Source organism: Callorhinchus milii, unplaced genomic scaffold (assembly GCF_018977255.1).
Source record: "Callorhinchus milii isolate IMCB2004 unplaced genomic scaffold, IMCB_Cmil_1.0 Scaffold24, whole genome shotgun sequence".
NCBI lineage: Eukaryota > Metazoa > Chordata > Chondrichthyes > Chimaeriformes > Callorhinchidae > Callorhinchus > Callorhinchus milii.
In genome coordinates, this window is record NW_024704765.1 from 2,942,217 (window position 1) to 2,962,526 (window position 20,310).

The window sequence follows — 20,310 nt, forward strand, 5'->3', positions numbered from 1 at the left end:
TGAAGGGAAGGACACTTCAATTCCCTCCATGTCACACATATACACATGTCTCACAAACGGGACATGATACACAGTTTGTAGGTGGAACATAAAACACACATGTGTATATGTGATACATAATAATTCCACTGTTAAAATGTCCCTAGATCAGGAAGCACTTTAGATTAAAAGTTTTCAGTATTTTGACCAGCAACAATGACATAAAAATCTCAGATTTTTTAAAATCCATTTCACAATAATCTTGCCCATGACCCTCAAAAGTGTGAAATGAAAGCCTTGTGAACGTGAGGAAATCATACTCTCACCAGCCAAGCATGGATGCTTGAATATAACACATCACGTATACAGAGTGTGAATTCTCAGTCGAGCAGCTTGCATTAATGTGCTGACACCCTGCAATTTGTTATCGCTGTTAATAATGCAAAGTTTTCCTCCCCCAGCATGTTCATCTCAGCTCTGACCTCCCTTGCTGTTCTTATATTTCACTGAGCAAACAAAACAACATGGCACAGTCCGCTTTCCACGCAAGAAAGCGCTAGAGCACTTTGTGGGGTTGTATCAAGATACAACAAGGTGCTGCTAAAATGCAACTTCTTGTCGTGCTTCTTGGAAAAATCTATCAAAAAAGTGAAGGGGGCTAGTGCTCAGCAAAGCCGCCCCCTCCACAGCTCTCTGTAATCGGAAGAGTCAAAATGATAAGAAATAATCCTTGTATTTGATATAGCACCTTATTAACTCTTCCAGATGTCTCAAAGCGCTTCACAGAATATACTGCAAAGTGAATTGACTGAAAATGTTATTGTTCTGCAATCCAGTGCTAGTTGTTCTAAATTAAAAGATATCTAAATCTGAATGAGTCTCTAAACCACTGGAGGATAATCTTTTTGGTCGACCAACAAAATAAATGTTCTTGCAATAAATCAAGAAATATTCAATCAAGAGAAACCTGGAAACACACGACCAATCAAGCATGTACTTACTTAGACTAGTGTGAATGTTCGGGGGGGGCTTCTTGAAGGTTTCCCCCTGATGTGAAAGGCTCTATACAAATGTAATTTTTTTGTTGTTTATTTGTCCTGAGAACTGGAACCAATCGTGCCGTAGTTTGGCCGGCACTGCTCTAAACACTCAGATGGAGAAGGTAATTCCTTACCTAACCCTGGAGAATTGAGGTGCAGATTGGCAAAATCAAGGCTTGTGGACCCCCAGAGTGTGCGCTGCGATACTGCTGAAGTTTAACAACAACAAAATTACATTTGTTAAGCGCCTTTCATGTTGGGAGGACGCCTCAAGGCACTGAACAGTTGGGGATCAGGACCCGAGCAATGGGGGGGAAGGGAAGGGATGAGGGAGGGTAGAAAGATAGAAGGGCGGCTGAAGGCACAGTCGAATAAAGGAGGGTTTTGAGTTGTGTCTTGAAGGAGGCAAGGGAGGGAGCGAGGTTAAGGGATGGAGAGAGCAGACAAATTGATCGGGGCTTAGCAGGTCAGAGAGATAGGCCTTACCCCCTCCTAAACCAGCTAACCTGCACAATAAGTATCCCAGCTGCCAGTGGTCCTTCAAGTCCTGCCAATGAGCCAAAAAGACCTGATATCAGCCCTGTTCCATATCGATTTCCAGATGGGGCCAGTCCCAATTTTTGCAGATTTGGAGCTCTCTACTGTATTGATCTTTTAAAAATATAACTGCCTCTCAGCCATTGCCTTTATAAAATGCGAAAGGCCATTGTATTTCCACCTCGCAAGAAAAGCAGACAAGACAACGCACTATCCATACTCACACAAACCTTCACTTTACCTCCAGTTTCTGCTTGGTGTCTTGACCCAGAAGATCGTGGATCTCCTCGTTGTAAATTTCCAGAAAAGAAGCCCTCACAAGAAACTTGGCATTTTCTGTACACTGCAAGTCAAACACAGGAGAAATCAATTTCTCAGAGCTCTTTTGTGTTGGGACATCCAATGATGATAATAATTCTTACAATAAGTTTGTTATTGCGCCTTATCACATCATCAAGACGTCTCAAAGCGCTTCACAGGATTTTGCTGTGAAGTGTAGTGACTGTGTATTTGTAGGCCAAACTGGCAGCCAATTTGCATACTTCAGGATAATTGTGTTAGGAAACTCTTTTTATGCAGGGCCTTAACAGCCAGTAGGGACACGCACACACACGCAGAAAAAGAGAAACCGAGAGAGATAGCCAGCAGAGAGGGAGTGACAAAGACAAAGCAGTAGCAAAGAAAGCCGCTCAGCCTATTGGTCACTCAGTCCACGACTGTTTGTGGGACGCTGCTGTGCGCAATTGGCTGCAACATTTCGCCCACAAAATATAGTCAATTCACTTCACAGTATATTCTGTGAAGCGCTTTGAGACGTCTCGAAGATGTGAAGACGAGCAGGAGGGCGGTGCCAGTCGAGTGGAGGCGCCGGATAGTGGATTGGGCAGTGAGGTTGGAGAGGTAGGGAGATACCAGGGAGTGAAGGGATTTAAACACAAGTGTGAGGCTCTTGAAGTCGATGCATTTGGTGATGGAGCCTGAGCTAGAGCTGATGAGATGTGGGTACGGAGTTTGGTCCAGGTCAGTATTCTGGCAGCAGAGTTCTGAATGAGCTGGATCTTTTGAATAGTGGAGCTGGGGAGACCGGCAAGTATACAAACAAAAAAAAGTTTGAGTAATCCAGGCGGGAGGTGACAAACACATGCACAAGGGTTTTTTGGCTGCATTTGGGGTAAGGTATGGTTGGGCAACTTGGTGGAGTGGAGGAAGGTAGTCGTGGTCAGGGACCGGACATCAGGGAGGAAGGACAGCTGGGAGTCGAACCGGACGCCTGGATTGCGCACTGGTTCGGTGAGTCTGAGGGAGAGCCCAGGGTTGTTGAGGAGTTTAGATCCGCAGGAGCGAAGACGATGACGGGAGCCAAAGAGTATGGCTTCCGTCTTGACCACATTCAGCTGTGGACAAGGCGGAAGAAAGAAAATGAGAAAATGTGAGAGGCAGAAAGACACAGAGAGTGAGACAGCAGAGAGAGAATGGATGAGAGTGTAAGCCCACTATCCCATTTCCACCTTTTGAACTGGATTTTAACTTTGCATAGCATTAAAACCCACAGTATTCCCAAGCAGCATAACACTGCAGACTATCATTTTGGAGTATTTAGCTGAATGAGTAAATGAATGAATGAAAGTAAATGTAAAAAAATGAGTTTTTTCACAAACTACAATTCACACCCTATACCCAGGTCCAGGTCATTTATATAGACCAGGTTTAAAAAGAGCAGTTATCCTAATACTGACCCCTGGGGGACATCACTGCACACTTCCCTCAGGTCAGAAAAACAACTGTTCATCACCACTCTCTGCTTTCTGTCTCCCAGACAGCTCTGTATCTGCTGCCACTGTCTCTTTAATATTGTGCGCTTCAATTTTGCTTACAAGTCTCTTATGTGGCACTTTATCAAACGCCTTTTCAAAATCCATATAAATTACATTAACTGCACTACCTTCATCCACCCTCTCCGTTACTTCATTAAAAACTCTTATCAGGTCATTAGAGCTGATTTGCCTTTAAGAAATCCATGTTGGCTGCCCTTTATTAACCAATATGTTTTAAGTGAAAATTTATTTTTTCCCATCTTATAATCTCTAGATGTTTCTGCACTCCTGATGTTAGGCTGACTGGCCTGTAGTTCCCAGGTTTATCCTTCTGCCCTTTTTGTACAAGGGAGTAACAGTTGAACCCTCCAGTCCTCTGGCACCACCCCCGGTGTCCAAGGAGGATTGAAAGATTGTGGCCAGAGTTTCCATTATTTCCACCCTTAGTTCCCTCAGTGACCTAGGATGCATCCCGTTCGGACCGTGTGACTTATCTACCTTGAGCACTGACAACCTTTTTAGTACCTCGTTTATTCTTATCTTATCCAATTTCTTTACCCTCTCCTCTGATACTATGGCTGCATCCTCTTCTTTTGTGACATTTGAGGAAAGAATCTGATTGTTGGCTGGCCTCTCTAGAATTTAGCTCTGTGAGATTGAGAGAGGAACTTGGCACAAGGTGTTGAACAAATATCACCCTTTTCTTTGAGTCAATTAATTGTTGGCACACCATAAGTTTTCCAAAAAAAAGGGACAAAACATTCAAATTATAACGCTTTGTAAAGCTTTGTACAGCAAAGCTAGTGGAAATTCATTCTCCTGATGTTACAAAGGTAATAATAATAATCTTTTCATTTGATATAGAGCTTTATCATGTCTTCGAGACGTCTCAAAGAGCTTCACAGATTATACTGTAAAGTGAATTGGCGTATGGAGTAAGGAAACTTGCCCAACGTTTCGCCCTGCCCGGGAATCGAACCCAGGTCCTCTCGCTTGCTCCAGGTACTAAATGGAGGGCAAAGTCTAGAGAACTCAGGACTGTTTTGGAGGAAGCTGAGATGCATGGGCAAGATTACTACAACTTGTCGTGTTTTTGTACCAGATAACTACAACTTTGAGAACTCACGAACGTATTCGTGAAAATAGTTTGACCACAGCAATTTACCTTCTGAACTCTCAAACGCTTTAGTTTAACAGACCTGGATACTCTCAAAGATGTGCTCGAAAGCTCTGGGAATGACTCCTCGTTGCGATGGGGGGTATGAAACGCCTTGCATGGTGAATGACTTCCCGCTTCCTGTCTGTCCATAGGCAAAGATCGTTCCATTGTAGCCTTCCGTCACGCCCTGAAGCAAAACACAACCATCTGTGATCACAGCTTTCTAATCGCCTGTGGGGAAAAAAACAGTCACTACACTTTGCCAACAGTTACCCAACGTACAAAGTGCTGTAAAAATGCAAGTTACTTCTTCAAAAAGAAAACCCCGTCCATCCCACCGTCCCAGGGCAGCCCCCACCCACCCACCCCCACTCCGCCCCATTGCCCACAGCCCCCGCACCCCCCCGCCTCATGCCCACAGTCGCTTCAATGCCCACAGCGCTCCCTCTAACATCAGCCCCAACTCTACCATCAAACCCCGTGTGGTCACAGCCCCCCCACCGCCCACATCCCCCTCTACTATCAGCCCCCCACTTGCAAACAGCCCCCCCTGGCCCCACAGCCTCCCCATTTTGCTCTACAGCCCCCCTTGCCCCACAGCCCCCTTTGCCCCACAGCCCCCCTTTGCCCCACAGCCCCCTTTGCCCCACAGCCCCCTTTGCCCCACAGACCCCCTTTTGCCCCACAGACCCCCTTTGCCCCACAGACCCCCCCTTGCCCACAGCCCCCCCCCCCCCCGGGCCGCACCTCCACCAGGGGGTAGGCGATCTCGTTGTACAGCTGCTCGGTGCTGTTGTCCATGCAAAAGACGCCGTCGAAGGTGAAGTGTTTTGGCGGCTGCTCGGGGGCCGTGGGCTTGTGGATGAAGCACTGGCCGCGCCCCGGGTCCATGGTCACCACCTCCCGGCAGCTCAGCTCCTTCTCGCGGCTGTTGCTGGGCCGGCAGCGGACAACCACCCGCACCGTCTCCGAGGCCATGGCGCCCCGCGGCCCCACCGTCACCGGGGCAACGCACCGCTCGCTCCACTTCCGGCCCAAGCCACGCCGTCACTTCCGCCTATCCCCAAGCCCGAGCGGGTTACCGTTGGCAACCGTTGGCAAGGCGCCATTGGGCGGGGGTTTGAGCGGTTTTGGGGCGGTTGGTGCGGTTTCTCGGGCATTTTGAGCGGTTTGGTGCGGTTTTTTTTGTGTGGCGGGTTGTGCAGTTTGGGCGGTTTTGTGCGCCTTTTTGGGGGCGGGGGCGGATTTTGTGCGGGTTTGTGTGGGGTTTGGGGCGGTTTGTGTGTGTGTGTGTGTGTGTGTGCGCCACAAAAGAGGAACCTAATTGCTTGACGTTGAGATGTAAACCCTCCTTTGAAGAACCTTTGCACAGTTCCAACCGCCCCCCACCCCCCCCAACCGTCCCCCGGGAGGGGGGCGCGTAATATTGGGCTGTTTTTTTTGGGGGGGGGGTGTGTGCAGTGGCCTTTGGGCTACAAACCACTGACGAGTGACTGTGCTCTCGGGGGAGGGGGGGAGGGGAGGTGGGGGGTGCTGTGGGGGGGGTCTCGGTCTGCTCGGGGCTGGACGGGCGGCTCCGGGCGGGGCTCAGAGTGAGAGCGCGAAGGAGGTGCCGCTCGACACCTCTCACGTTGGGGGAGGACGTCCCAAAGCGCCCCTCGCAGCCCACCCCCCCCACCGCATTGCCCCTCCGCACCCCCCCCCCCACCGCATTGCCCCTCGCAGCCCCCCCCCACCACCGCATTGCCCCTCGCAGCCCCCCCCCAACCCCGCATTGCCCCTCGCAGCCCCCCCCCCACCACCGCATTGCCCCTCGCAGCCCCCACCCCCCCACCACCGCAAAACACCTCGGAAACATCTTTTTAAAAAAAGAAAATAATAATCATCGTCTCTGGTTTGGGTCGGCCGCCTCGATTCCCCGCCTCGATTCCCCGCCTCGCACCAGCGCAGAGTTTTTTAAAAAAAATTTGGGGGTTAAAAAAAATTTTTTTTTAGATCAACAATGAAGTCAGTAAGTTTTTAAGGTTAAATGTAAACACGTTTAATAGAACGTCACGTCAAGGAGATCGATCCTGAAAGGCAAACAGAGTAGCACTGTCGAACGCTTGGCTTAACAATCAATACGTTTGCGCGTGTTTTATCTCTGTCGCCGACGGATGTCTTCAGCCGATATTGCCCGGCGGAGGGAGGGGAACACGTCTGGGACAGGCACGGAGCGTGTTCGCGGCGGCGGGTAGAGCAGAGCAGGTGGGGTTGAATGGATGGGACCAGGATATCATCCCCCCCGGTCATCTTCCGCTCAAAGGGGCCCCCAACGCATGAATAATAAATAATCCTTGCATTTGATATAGTGCTTTTCACATCAGGAGGACGTCCCAAAGCGCTTCACAGAACACACTGCAAAGTGAATTGACTGTACATTTGTGGGCGAACGCGGCAGCCAATTGCGCACAGCAATGTCCCACAAACAGTCGTAGATTGAAAATGACCAATTAATTATTGTTTTTGGTTTATGAAGGGATTATTATTAGGCTCTGTGTGGAGTAAGGAAACTTGCCCAAGGTTTCGCCCTGCCGGGAATTGAACTCAGGTCTCTCACTTGCAAAGCGAGTGCCCCCCCCCCCCGGAGAGGCCTGAGGAACGCCCCGGGGGCAACACCTCGACCTCAGCGACGGCCGAGCGACCACCCGCTTCGGTGTGCAGCATCTTTGGAGCATTTTTTGTTTCGTCGGTCTAAACTGAAGTTGCTTCAAGACTGGGCGCTTGGACCCACTCATCACAGCCGTTTGGTTTCCCTGTTTTGCCAACCGCACGAGGATAAATACGTCAACTATTTTCACACGTTACATCTACGCGCAGTTGGCGAAACAGGGAAGCAAAATGTCTGTGATGAGTGGGTCAAGTGTGCAATCTTGAACCCGATCATTGATACGGGCCAAAGGCTTTCACTGTGATTTTTTTTTCTTCAGCCGATAATTTCAGACTGGGTGAGAGTGAGCGGGTTGAATCTCTTGCCAGCGGGAGGACGAGACCAAGCGGGCTTCGCAGGAACAGGAGGAGGTCATCCACGACCAAACCCTCTCCTTCAGTTCTTCAGAGTTTGAGCTGCTCCTAATCTGAAGCGATCTCTCGGTCAGGGGTTGTGGTTCGGGCCAGGTCTCGGGGTTCTGCCGAGTCTTGAGGCTCGTAGCAGTGGTTCAACCTGGCATTGCTCAGGCAACAGAACAGGTCATCCTCTACCTCAGTGTAATGTTCGATCAGAGCTTTCAAGCTGGGAAACATAGTGTTCAAATGCTGGAGGTTAAAAACAAGGGCAGCATGAATGTGATGAGCACAGAGAGAAATAATAATAATAATCCTTGCAATTGATATAGCGCCTTATCATGTCTTTGAGGCGTCCCAAAGCGCTTCACAGGATAGACTGTAAAGTGAATTGACTATATATTTTGCGGGTGAAATGTGGCAGCCAATTGTGCACAGCAGCGTCACACAAACAGCTGTGGATTGAGGGACCACATTTGTTTTTTGAAGGGATTATTACCCTCAGAAAGCGATCCCAATCCTAAACCCAATCAACTAAAAACCGGGTTCCGATTTACTCCTAGGTAAACAGAGGCGTGTGGAATAAGGAAAATTGCCCAACGTTTCGCCCTACCGGGAATTGAACCCGGCTCTAACCACTAAACTACAGGACTACAGCACAAACATGAATAGCACATGAAGAAATATTACAGAGTAAGGTATAGAAAAAAAATTGCATTTCGAAAGGGAGAAACTCCCATCCTTTTTCTTTTCGTGTCCTGGGATTTTTGAAGATCACCTGAATAGGCGTTTGATATTAACATCTCATCTAAAAGGCAGCATCGCTGAGAACCCAGCATTCTCCCAATACTGGAGTGACAGTACAGATCGTGCCTGAAGACCTTCTTCTTCGACGATGCCTAGGGTCACCTCCCCCCTCCCCCGGATCGGCATCGTGCTCCGCCATCGTCAAGCGCTCCAGGGCGCTACCCTGTGTGAGGGGCGCTGTATAAATGCACATTGTTGTTGTTTTTCTGACCACAGGTGAGAATGCTGCCAACTGAGCCCAGATGTCAAGCTTCAACCGCACCTTCGGTCACCCTGCTACCCCCATCCTCCCTGCCCTCCACCCCTCCAGATCCCAACCTCCAGCTCAGGTGCAAATCCTGACTTGGGACGTCCTCCTCGATGTGAAAGGCGCTGTACACATGTGAGTTGTTGTTGTTATTGTTGTCATCTACGTCATTACAAAACTTAAAATCTGGGTGGGGGGGTTCGTGTTTCTTAGTTTATAATGAACAATTAAGAATGACTATATTTAACTTGAAAAGATTACTAAAAAAAAAGTAATTATGGATAAGTAATAATATCCCAAACAAACGAGGCTGAAAAATGCAGCATATCCCCATTTCAGGTCAATGTGACATAGAATAGTATGTAGAACATTACAGAGCACAAATAGGACATTTTGTCCAAGTTGTCTGTGCTGGTGTTTATACTCCAGTCCCTCCTACAATCCTATGCTGCTTCACGCACAAATTCCTCTTAAATACGTTGATGCTCTTTGCTTCACTCACAGCTTCTGGCAGCGAAGCTCATCATCCTCTGTCTAAAGAATTTTCTTCTAAATTCCCTTTTAGGAACAGGAATAGGCCATTCAGCCCCTTGAACCCGTTCCTCCATTCTGTGAAGCGCTCTGTGACGTCTTGAAGACATGATAAGGTGCTATATCAAATGCAAATATATATATACATATATACACTATATAATATAAAGTCATGGCTGATCTGTACCTCAACTCCAATTAACCCCTTTGCTCCATATCCCTTGATTCCCTGACCTAACAATTATCTATCCACCTCAGTCTTGAAAACTTGAATGGATCCACAGCGTCCACAGCCTTTTGGGGGGAGAGAGTTGCAGATTTCCATTAGCCTCCTGATTTCACTCCTAAATGGCCTGGCTCTAATTTTAAGATGATGCCCCTTGTTCTGGATTCCCCACCAGAGGAAATAGCTTCTCTGTAGATCTTCAGATCTGCCACCATAAATAGGGCAATACAATTTACCCAGCGCCTTTCCAGCGTCGGGAGGACGTCTCAAAGCGCTTCACACTGCTGCTGGGCACCCGAACTGGGGATTTTGTTGCGTATTTTTTTGGCTGCCGCCCCTGACTCAAGCTGCTTTCCCCCAAAATGCCCCCCATCCCTGTCCTCTACCCTGCATTACTCTTGCTCTGTCCTCCTCTCCCACCGTCCTCCTCCTCTGCCTTTCAGTCCTGCTTTACAAAGAGCAGCCACACTCTGACATTGGCAGTAACAACATTCACGTGACGTTTCACATTTTTCACCCCATTCTATTCCCCGAGTCTCACCTCCAGGTAGTATTCGTCAGCCTCGTTCCTGCAGATCAGGTAAGTGATCACTCCGAAAGGCGTTTGCACCAGAAGCGACCAGGAAGGCGTGGGACTCAGAATCTCCCACAGTAAGAAAGCTCCTAGGACATCATGCTGAAGGAGGCGCTTGGCGATTTCTCTGCATGAAAGGACCAGAAAGGATTGGAACTTGAGTAGTGCCTGGGTCCTCATCCCCAATGTAAGCCCGCGAAGTGTCACGTGCATAGTGAACTCGGTGGCCTCTATATTCGATCTCGCTCTGTGGGCAATTTCTCTAATCTAAGGTGTGACTTCATTACAGAGAGTCAACACAACGGCAAGTTCTAACAGTGCTTTATATACAACAACAATAAAATTAGCAGGTCAGGCAGCATCCATGGAGAAAGTCTACAACCCTTCGTCGGAGTCGGGCAATGTTGCGGAGATGGGGGAAGGTAGAGCGGGTCATGGCATGGATATGGGGGAGAAAGGACAGTTGAGGGTTGAACAAGATGCCCAGGTCTTGGACGTCTAGAAACAAAAGTAGGAAGCTTCTGCCAGAACTTTGACGTAAGTTCAACCGGTGTATGTAAATCCCATTCTAACCACTACACTACAAGATTCCACGGGGTGAGAATTATAGAACAGAGAGCACCAAATCAGCCATAAGAACATAAGAAATGCTAGAGGAAAAAAAGACCAAGGTCCATCTAGTTTGCCTTCCACCTTCCTGACATACACATATGTCCCAAACTCCCTACGTCTATATTCCATAATGTGATTTCCTAAAAGAAAACTATCTAATCTGTTTTGAAAGAATCAACATTTCCTGCTTCAACCGTCTCCCTCGGGAGCCTGTTCCACAGGTTCACTATTTGCTCACTGACGTAGTGTTTGCATAGATTCATTCTGAATTTCCCCCTTTTAATCGCAGGCCGTGGCCTCTGGTTTTACTATTCTGGACAAGTTGAAACAGCCGGTCATGATCTATATTGTTTTGCCCCTTTTGAATCTTAAAGACAGCAATCATGTTGTCTCGCAATCTTCTCTTTTCCAGCGTGAATATGCCCGATTTACTTAGTGGCTCCTCATAGTCCAGTCCTTCTATTCCCTCAACCATTTTGGTTGCCTCCTCTGTATCTTCTCGATTTCTCCAATATCCTTTTTGTACTGCAGTGACCAGAACTGTACACAGTCTCTAAGTGTGGTCTCAACGATGTTATATACAGTGGCAGGATTATCCCACTATTTTGGCTGCTATTGATCTTTTGATACATCCCAACATCTGGTTTGCTTTATTCACTGACACCGCATTGTTGGGTGAGCTTCAATTTATTGTCAATCAGTATCATGATCTTATAGAATGGCGGAACAGGCTCGAGGGGCTGAATGGCCTACTCCTGTTCCTATGATCCTTTGTTCCAAGTGGGCCAACAGACTTATTTGATCCGATCCTCTCGTGGAATCATTGGAAATTGTGTTTACCCGAGCGCTATGGGATGCTACCCTGTGTGAAGGGCACTATACAAATGCAAGTTGTTGTTGGGTGTTGTCATTGAGCAGATTTCCTGAGCTGGGCACTAACCTGGGAACTCCAGTACTGGACCAGACTGTGTCCGTCAGAACATCCTCATGTTGTAAGGGAGATAGATCCCTCCAGGACTCCAAATGCTCATCGCCCCAGCTGAAACTGACTGCAAAATATAACCATTTTATGATTCAGGACTTTTTCAGCTAATTTTTCTCTCCTCTTTCTCCTGAAGATCTGTGACTTTTCCTCTCCACTGGAGTGACAGATCCATTACACCCTCCAACACCTTGGCCATTGGTCACAGTGTATCTCAGCAAAATATTCAATTGGTGCCTCGATCTTGTCCTCATCTGAAAATCAAACATAGCTATCTTCCAGGAGGGAGGTAAGAGGAGGGGAGGGTTGAGGGGGGAGGAGAAGAGAGGAGAGGAGGGATGAGGGGGGGAATGGGAGAAGAGGAGGGGGATAGAGGAGATATGAGAGGAGAGAAGGGATGAGGGTGAGGAGAGGAATGAGAGGAGTGGGGAGAGAGGAGGGGGGNAGTGGTGAAGAAAAGGGGTCTCTCTAGGATAACAATCAGGATTTAAAACTTTATCGCCAAAGTGCTTTGAGACATTTCTCTTACATGTGAATAGATAGCTCTGTGTGAAATGCAAGATGTTGCCATAAACTGGGCAGAATCCAATATTCTGAAGCAAAAAAAACATCAAAGAATGACACAAATATTCCTGATGTTGGGTGCTCGAGCCTTTATATTCCAGTAGAGAACCCTTCAAAAACCTACACATTTACACCCGGCTTTACATATTGCCCAAGAATGTCATAGATCCATGACTGTTTGTGGGACGCTGCTGTGCACAATTAGCTGCCGCGTTTCACCCACAGAATATACAATCAATTCACTTTATATTCTGTGAAGTACTTTGAGATGTCTAGAAAACGCGATAAGGCGCTATAGCAAATGTAAGGATTATTATTAGTACAGATAAGAAATTAGTTGAAAGGTTTAAGAGGGAGTGGGGAAATATTAAGGGATAAGGTGGGATTTGGGAGATAATAATAATCCTTGCATTTGGTCTAGCGCCTTATCACATCAGTATGACGTCTCAAAGAGCTTCACACTATTTACTGTGAAATGGAGAGAGTGGAGTTATGGGCAACACAATTGCACACAGCAATGTTCCACAAACAGCCATGAAACTAGCGATCAATTTTATTTTGGGGATTGTCGGTCAGGCCAGTATTAGACACAGGCTGGCGTGAGACGGGTGAAGTAGTTGTGTTTGGGCCATGGAATGCCCTAGGACTGCTGGGTTGAATGCCCCCTATGCCCCCAACCCCGTGACTCTGAGCTCCATACTCACTCCCATCCTCTATCGCTTGTTGGAACTGCCTCTTGAAGGTGGAGTTCCTGTAAGCTCCGGACCGTATCCCTTTGTTACGGATTGCTTTCTTTCGGACCAAGGTCAATGAGGAAAACGGACACTCTGCCCCCGGTTTGTCCGATGGATCCTTTTCGCTCGACGGACCCTAAAGGCGTAGGAGGGACAATTTAATTCCATTCCAAAGGTGAATCCATCCACTCAACGACAACAACTTGCAATTATATAGCGCCTCTCAAGCAGGGTAGCGTCCCGGAGCGCTTAAGGGGGAGGGGGATCCTTGTTCTTTTGTGTCTATCGTTTAACAGCTAGCTTTGCCTCAAAACCCTAGGGTTTATGGTGTATGGATTCTTCCTCCAGCCCATCCAGTACTAAATCGCTGTCGATTTTTTTTACACAAGGAGTATTTTTTTCCTGATTATTAGCCGGTCGAACAGTGTTTTGACTGAATTTATTTTTGTGTCTGTTTTATTTTCATGCACATCTCGGGACAAGAAGCACGAAACCTGGCCTCGATTTATGATGTTTCAGACCTTAATCACATATTACTTTGTTAGGAAACAACCAAAATGATTAGAAATTCAATAAATTGAAAATTTTTCCTCACAGGAAATATCACATACTGGAACCTGTTGTGAAAAAAATCTTGTGATCAATTTCATCATGTGTCTGAAGTTGGTACCCAACATGAATTGCGCTATACAAATGTAATTTGTTGTTGAAGTTAACTAGAAAACCACCACCTCCAACAACAACAACTTGCACTTATATAGCCCCCTCCACGCCAGGTGGTGTCTCAGAGCACTTACCAAGTCACGCTGCTTACTTTAGTATTTCCTGTGACGCTTTGGGACGTTGCAACGATGTGATAACAACAACAAAATTACATTTGTATAGCGCTTTCATGTCGGGAGGACATCCCAATGCGCTGGACAGTCAGTTGTATCGGACCAGAGCTGGAGTTCGGGACTGGGGAGGGTGGAGAGCAAGTGGGGAAAGAGGGTGATCAAAGGCACGGTTGAAGAGGAGGGTCTCGAGATGGATCTTGAAGGAGATAAGGGAGGAGGTAAGGCGGAGGGACTGCAGGATGGAGTTCCAGAGGGTAGGGGCAGAGTGGCAGAAGGCGGGGCGGGTAAGGTGGCGGACGTGAAGCAGGCCGGAGTCCACTGAGTGGAGGGAGCGGGCAGTTTGGTAGGGGGTTAGGAGGTCGGAGAGGTAGGGGGGAGTGAGACCATTGAGGGCTTTGGAGGTGAGGACCTGGATCTTGAACTGTATCCTCTGTGTGATGGAAAGCCAGTGGAGGATGGGGGTGATAGTGTCATGGAGTCTGGTGCAGGAGAGTTCTGGATTATCTGCAGCCTACGGAGGGAGGAATTGGGGAGGCCGACAAGCAGAGAGTTTGCATAGTCAATGCTGGATATAATGAATGCATGTATGACGGTCTCGGTGGCCTGCAGTGTGAGACGGTGTCGGAGCCGGGCATGTTGCGGGGGTGGGGGAAGGCAGAGAGGGTCATGGCATGGATTTGGGGTACAAAGGATAGTTGAGGGTCAAACAAAACGCAAAGGCGCTATATCAAATGCAAGGATTATTATTATTATTATTATTACCAGCGGCTCCAATGATTCCAACCCGTCTCGGCGAGATAGTCTGAAGGAGACCAGAGCATTAACATTGAGAGAGACGTCGAGCTCTGTGTAGCGATCCCTCACGTCCCTGGGGGAAAGGGCTTGCTGTGGGGAGCACTTCTTGCTCTGCTGCTCGGGGCAGCAAGGGGCAGACGAGGGGCTCTGGCGTTCTCTCCTGTGCTGCAGGCAGTACTCAACCTGGAACAGACGGCACAGCTGCAAGTTCAGCAGGGTTGCCTGTAGCAGAGAGACATGTCCAGATGGTTAGACATAGACACAGAGATCAGCACTGGTTCACCAAACGTTCCAACAATGTTCCATCCATCAAGAAAAATAATCACAATACTGTTCATACAATGTCGTTTGCATTTATACAGCGCCTTTCACATTATAATAATAAATCCTTGCATTTGGTACAGCACCTTATCACGTCTTTGAGACATCACAAAGCGCTTCACAGAATGTACTGTAGTGAATCGACTGTATAATTTGTGGCATTGGGGGGGACGTCTCAAAGAGCTTCACGGTACTGGACGGGCACCAGAGCCGGGGGTGGGAGCCGTGGGAGAGGGGAAGAGCCGTCAAAGAGGTACATTTTGAGACATGCCTTGAAAGAGGGGAGGGAAGGAGGGAAGGAGCGAGCAGGAGGATTCCGGGATGGAATTCCAGAGAAGGGGACAGAATGGCTGAAAGCGCGCTCAGAAGGGTGGGGTAGATAGGGGAGGGCACCGGAAGCATTGGCTATCTGTTATGTGTCACGTGTAAACCATGTGTCAAGAGGGAATTACTGGTGCTCTTAAATAACAATAGGTAGAAATAATTCACTTTAAACTACATCAGTCCTTTTCTATTGGATGCTAATTACTTAATCAATTAAGGTGAGCAGTGCTTGTCACGGTAATAATAATAATCCTTGCATTTGATATACCGTCTTATCATGTCATTAAGACATCGAGAAGCGCTTCACAGAATATATTGTAAAGTGAATTCACTGTATATTTTTGCAGTAAAACATGGCAGCCAATTGGGAACAGCAGTCACCCATAAACAGCCATGAATTGAGTGACCAAATTATTCCTCTTTAAAGTACATTTAGGAGAGAAATTCGACCTGGGTCCACACTTACAGCATTTCGTTAGCATCTCAGAGCGTGCAACATTTCGCCGTTTAGACCCAAGTATAACTAAACGCAGAACAACAACAATAAGAACAAGATTACATTTGTATAGCACCTTTCATAAGAACATAAGAATTAGGAGCAGGAGTAGGCCATTCGGCCCCTCGAGCCTGTGCTCCGCCATTCAATAAGATCTTCAGACCTAACTCTGATTACCTGCCCTATCCCCATATCCCCTAATCCCTCTATTTTTTAAAAATCTATCAGTCTCAGCCTTGAAGATGTTCAAGGACTGACATCTACAGCCTTCTGGGTTAGTGAATTCCATAGGTTCACTTCCCTCTGAGTGAAGAAATATTTCCTCAACTCTGTTCTAAAAGGCTGACCCTTAATTTTCAGACTGTGACCCCTGGTTAGAGATTTTCCTACCGGGGAAACAGTCCCTCTGTGTCTACTTTATCAGCCCTTTAAGAATCTTATATATTTCAATAAGATCCCCCCTAATTCTTCTGTACTCTGGAGAATACAGCCCCAGTTTATTCAGCCTATCCTCATAGGTCAGTCCCCTCATCCCAGGAACTAACCGAGTGAATCTACGCTGAACCCCCTCGAGGGCAAGTATGTCCTTTTTCAAATAAGGAGACCGGCTGAGCGGAGGGAGCGGGCGGGTTGGTAGGGGGTTAGGAGATCGCAGAGGCAGAGTGGGGCAAGGCCATGGAGGGCTTTGTAGGTGAGGACCAGAATCTTGAACGGGATCCTCTAAAGGATAGGGAGCCAATGGAGTGACTGTGCCTTGTTCAAAGTTTTGATGAAGGGCTATGATAATAATAATAATAATCCTTGCATTTGACGCAGTGTCTTATCACATTGAAATGTGTTAAAGTTATTATTAATTGCAGTGATTATATTTGTAGGTGAATACTGCAGCCAATTTGCATTCAATAATATCCCATACACAGCTGAGAGATGAACGAATAACCAATTTAACTGAAGGATTGTTGACCAGGACAGTGGGAGAAACTCCCTTTTTCAAATAGCGCTAATGGGATCTTTAACATCCACCTGAACAGGTAGACAGAACCTCAGTTTAATGTTTCATCCAAAGGACGGCACCTCCAACAATGTGGTGCTCCCCCAACACTGCATTGAAATGTCAGCCATCCAAGTTGTTCGGATCTGGAATGGACTGCTGGAAAGGGTGGTGGAAGCAAACTTGATAACAACTTTCAAGAGAGAAGAGGATAAATATTTGGGGAGGACAAATTTACAAGGCTATGGGGAGAGCGCGGGTGACTGTGATTAATTTGAACAGCTCTTTCAAAGAACTGGCATGGTCACGATGGACCGAATGGCCTCCTTTTGTGCTGTATAATTCTATGATTCTATGAACTCAAAATCCCCAACTTAGGATTTAAACCCACAATGTTTTGACCTCAAGATGAGATGCCACCAACTGAGCCAGTCTCACATCTGGTGAATCATAATTAATTCCACTGGATGGTGTATCAGTAACGAGAAGGCACCAAATTAAGATAATCACAAAGGGAATTAAAGGAGAGGATAGCAAACATTTCATTATCAGAGGGTGGTTGAAATATGGGACTCTCTGTCACCAACCATTGTTGAAGCATCAATTCTTTTAAACAGGATTTACTGTATTAATGCTTGAAAAGGAGGAAAGTTAAACAGTATGGAGAGGAGGGTAGTGTCATCCCACTCAGCTCCTGTTAACCCTGCAAGCCAAAGCCCTAACAGGTAGGGTGGTCCTTGCTGGACAAGTAGCGGGAATCTAGCCAGCCCTCTGATGAGTCAGGCAGGTCTGTAGTATTCAAAGACCTGCTGATGACAGCACAGCTCAGCCTGGTTCATCGTCAGGACCTGGAAGAGGAGACCAGTCACTGGGGGCAAGGAGTCATCCCACTCAGCTTGTATTAACCCTGCAAGCCAAAGCAGACCTAATGGGTAGAGTGGTCCTAGCTGGACAAGCAGCAGGAAAGCTTGCCAGACAATGATATCAATGGAAAATTATGTGGTTTTAGCTGGTTAGACTCCAGCAGTTACCCCAACGCGCACTCTGGGGTCCCCAAGCCTTGGCTCTTGCCAACCTGTTGCTAATACTCTCTGGATTTAGATAAGCAGGATGCTTCCCTCCAGGAAGAGAGAGCGCATTCCATTCCAACAACCTATCTCTGGGGTTTCCATGTGTAGGTGGGATGCATGGAATTCTCCACTTGGTTTGGATACTCTCAAGCACGGTGATGGGTTTCCGCAGTGTCAGATACCCGGCTGACCAAAAAAAAGTTAAGACTAACGTTGGCTCAAGAGAGCGAGATCCGATAGAGGTGATCAAAATGCCGTGGTGTTTTGATGCGTTAGTGTAGAGAGGACCTATTTCCACGGCTCGTGTGAGAAGCTAATTCGAGAGCTGCAATTTAAGATCATCAGCAAAAAAGCAGAGGGAGAGTTTAGCAGAATGGTTTCACACAGATGGTTATTGGCACACGGAACACCCAGCCAAACAGAATCCATAATCTTTTTTTCAAAAAAAAAGAATATATAAATATTTGTAAAACATACATGAGGGTGTGGGGTGGGGGGGGGGGGGGGTGGGGGAGGGAGGGAGCACTTGAACTAAATGGAAGCTTTCTCGGAGAGGAATCAAAATGGTCGAATGGGTTTCTCTGTACTGTTACACTATGTAATTCCAGGCTTAACATTTAGACCCTCGGCTGACAGTGTGCTTTTGGCACAGAGCTTTCACTGTGATGATTAGGAGGTTTGCTGGTCTGGCAACCATTGAAATAAAAATATTTTCTTAGTGACTGTACTGGCCGCCCTTTGCTAGGAAAGAAATTAAAATAATTGGGAACAAAAGCCATTTGTTCTGGCGCCTGCCTGGGCTTTGGGAGGCTGGAGCCTCGGGGACCTGTCCTAGGGGCCTTCACTCTCAGTCTGGAGAAATACTTGAGTTGGAATCAAAAGACATCAAGGCCCAAAATGGTTCCTTCTGTGCCGTAAACTCTGGAGGGAAAGACAACCACCTTGGTGGGGTCATCAGACTTAATAACAGGGAATGTTGCAGGCAATACGCAGAATGGCCTGCTAGATTGGGTGACAGATCCAGTTTAATGCAAATGATAATTATAATTTGATTCAGTGCCTTATCACGTCTTTGAGACATCTCAAAGCGCTTCACAGAATATACTATAAAGTGAATTGACTATATATTTTGTGAGTGAAACGTGGCAGCCGATTGCGCACAGCAGTGTCCGAAGGCCAACCAATCTGTGTAATTCCTTTGTCTCGCTCGTTCGCGCTCTCGCTCCCTCCCTCCCTTCAAGGCCCATCTCAAGATCCTCCTCTTCAAACCAGTCCTTCGGCCACTCTCCAACCCCCTACCCCCCCCACACACGCACATACACACACGCATTCGCCCACAAATATACAGTCAATTCATTTTACAGTGTGTTCTGTGAAGCACTTTGGGACGTCGAGAAGACGTGAAAAGCGCTATATCAAATGCAAGGGATTATTATTATTATTATAACTTGCATAGCGCCCTCCTCGTGTGGTAAAGTCCTGGAGCGCTTATACACATACACAGATAAACTTGCCCACACATCCTTTCATACATTTGTAGCTACATTTGATGAAGGTGTAGCTTGTAAAAACATTTGGTCTTAAGACTACACTGAACTATGGTAATTTACTCTTGATTTGGAAGCCGTTTTCTGCAGATGTTTGTTTTAAAAAAAAATCCAGTTTCCAAATGATACGTGAATTGAAGAATTTTCCACAATTCTTTCTGCCCCAATCTTCAACTCTGAGGCAATTTTTTTTTTAAATTACTTTTGGCTTGCAATTCAAAACCAAATTAAACCCCGTTTTAATAACGTTAAGATTTAAGGCGGTCTGAGGTGAGGTGGCTTTTTGGGGTCTCGGATTAACAATTAGTTGATTGGGGGAATCGCTTCCCGGCGGCAATAATCCCTTAGACAAAATGTGGTCACTCAATCCACGACTGTTTGTGGGACGCTGCTGTGCGCAATTGACTGCCGCGTTTCGCCCACAAATATACAGTCAATTCACTATACATTGTGTTCTGTGAAGCGCTTTGAGACGTCACGCTTCAATGACGTGATGAGGCGCTGTGTCAAACGCGAGGATAATATCGTAACATATTACATTACGTCACATTAGAATATATTACAACACAGCCTCAACACGTTTCTCCCCACCTCGTTCGGCTGGCGTGTGACAAACAGATGACAGTAGAGCTCGCTCGGAGGCCTGAAGGGGTTGCGAGTAACGAAGGCGAACTGGCAGTCTGACGGGCAGCAGGTGGTGTAGAGAATCCTCCTCAGGGCGTGAGCCATCAACACAGTCTGCGAAAAGCACACAACCAGAGCAGACCATTGAAAGAGGGGCAGGGGTTCCTGACTGATGGGCATTCAGAATTATGGGTGTCAGCCTGGCTCAGTGGTAGCACGCTCTCTCTCTCTCTCTCTCTCGCGCGCGCGTCTGAGTCAAAATGTTGTGGGTTTAAACCGCACGTCGGGACTTGGAATCATATAGTCTAAGCTGACTCACCAATGCAGCGCTGGAGTTGGTGTTGTTTCATCCCTCTGATGAGACATTAAACCGAGTTCCCTGTCTGCCTGTTCTGATGGACGTTAAAGATCCCGAGACACTATTCAAAAAGAGAAGGGAGATTCTCTCTCCCGGTGAC

At 47.1% G+C, this 20,310-nt stretch overlaps 2 protein-coding genes across 3 annotated transcripts in view; both read right to left on the reverse strand.

Moving 5' to 3' along the window:
* The window catches only part of kif17 (kinesin family member 17), a 29,935-nt gene extending 24,383 nt beyond the window's left edge, over window positions 1-5,552 (reverse strand). The window contains exons 1-3 of one of the 2 annotated variants that reach the window (XM_042343738.1): window positions 5,277-5,552; window positions 4,570-4,716; window positions 1,798-1,899 (exon numbers count right to left, since the gene is read on the reverse strand). In XM_042343738.1, the coding sequence (XP_042199672.1) occupies window positions 1,798-1,899; window positions 4,570-4,716; window positions 5,277-5,507 (480 nt within the window). In that variant the 5' untranslated portion in view covers window positions 5,508-5,552. Of the gene's footprint in view, window positions 1-1,797; window positions 1,900-4,569; window positions 4,761-5,276 lie in introns of both variants that reach the window. The other variant, XM_042343739.1, reaches the window with a different exon arrangement.
* Window positions 5,553-7,155: 1,603 nt separating this feature from the next.
* On the reverse strand, window positions 7,156-19,966 carry sh2d5 (SH2 domain containing 5). The gene is made up of 6 exons (XM_007897803.2): window positions 19,820-19,966; window positions 14,447-14,701; window positions 12,819-12,984; window positions 11,509-11,617; window positions 9,924-10,083; window positions 7,156-7,823 (listed from the first exon to the last, which is right to left on the reverse strand). Exons 1-6 carry the CDS (start codon window positions 19,955-19,957, stop codon window positions 7,641-7,643), a joined length of 1,011 nt encoding a protein of 336 aa, XP_007895994.2. The 5' UTR covers window positions 19,958-19,966; the 3' UTR covers window positions 7,156-7,640.
* Between the last annotated feature and the right edge of the window lie 344 nt (window positions 19,967-20,310).

Excerpts from the sequence above, each read along its gene's own strand:
- sh2d5 (XM_007897803.2), bottom strand. The coding sequence starts at position 19,957 with ATGGCTCACGCCCTGAGGAGGATTCTCTACACCACCTGCTGCCCGTCA. Across the intron at positions 11,618-12,818 it reads ACAAGCGATAGAGGATGGGA|TCAGTTTCAGCTGGGGCGAT; the intron begins GTGAGTATGGAG and ends TATATTTTGCAG. Across the intron at positions 10,084-11,508 it reads TCCAGTACTGGAGTTCCCAG|AGAAATCGCCAAGCGCCTCC; the intron begins GTTAGTGCCCAG and ends CCTTTCATGCAG.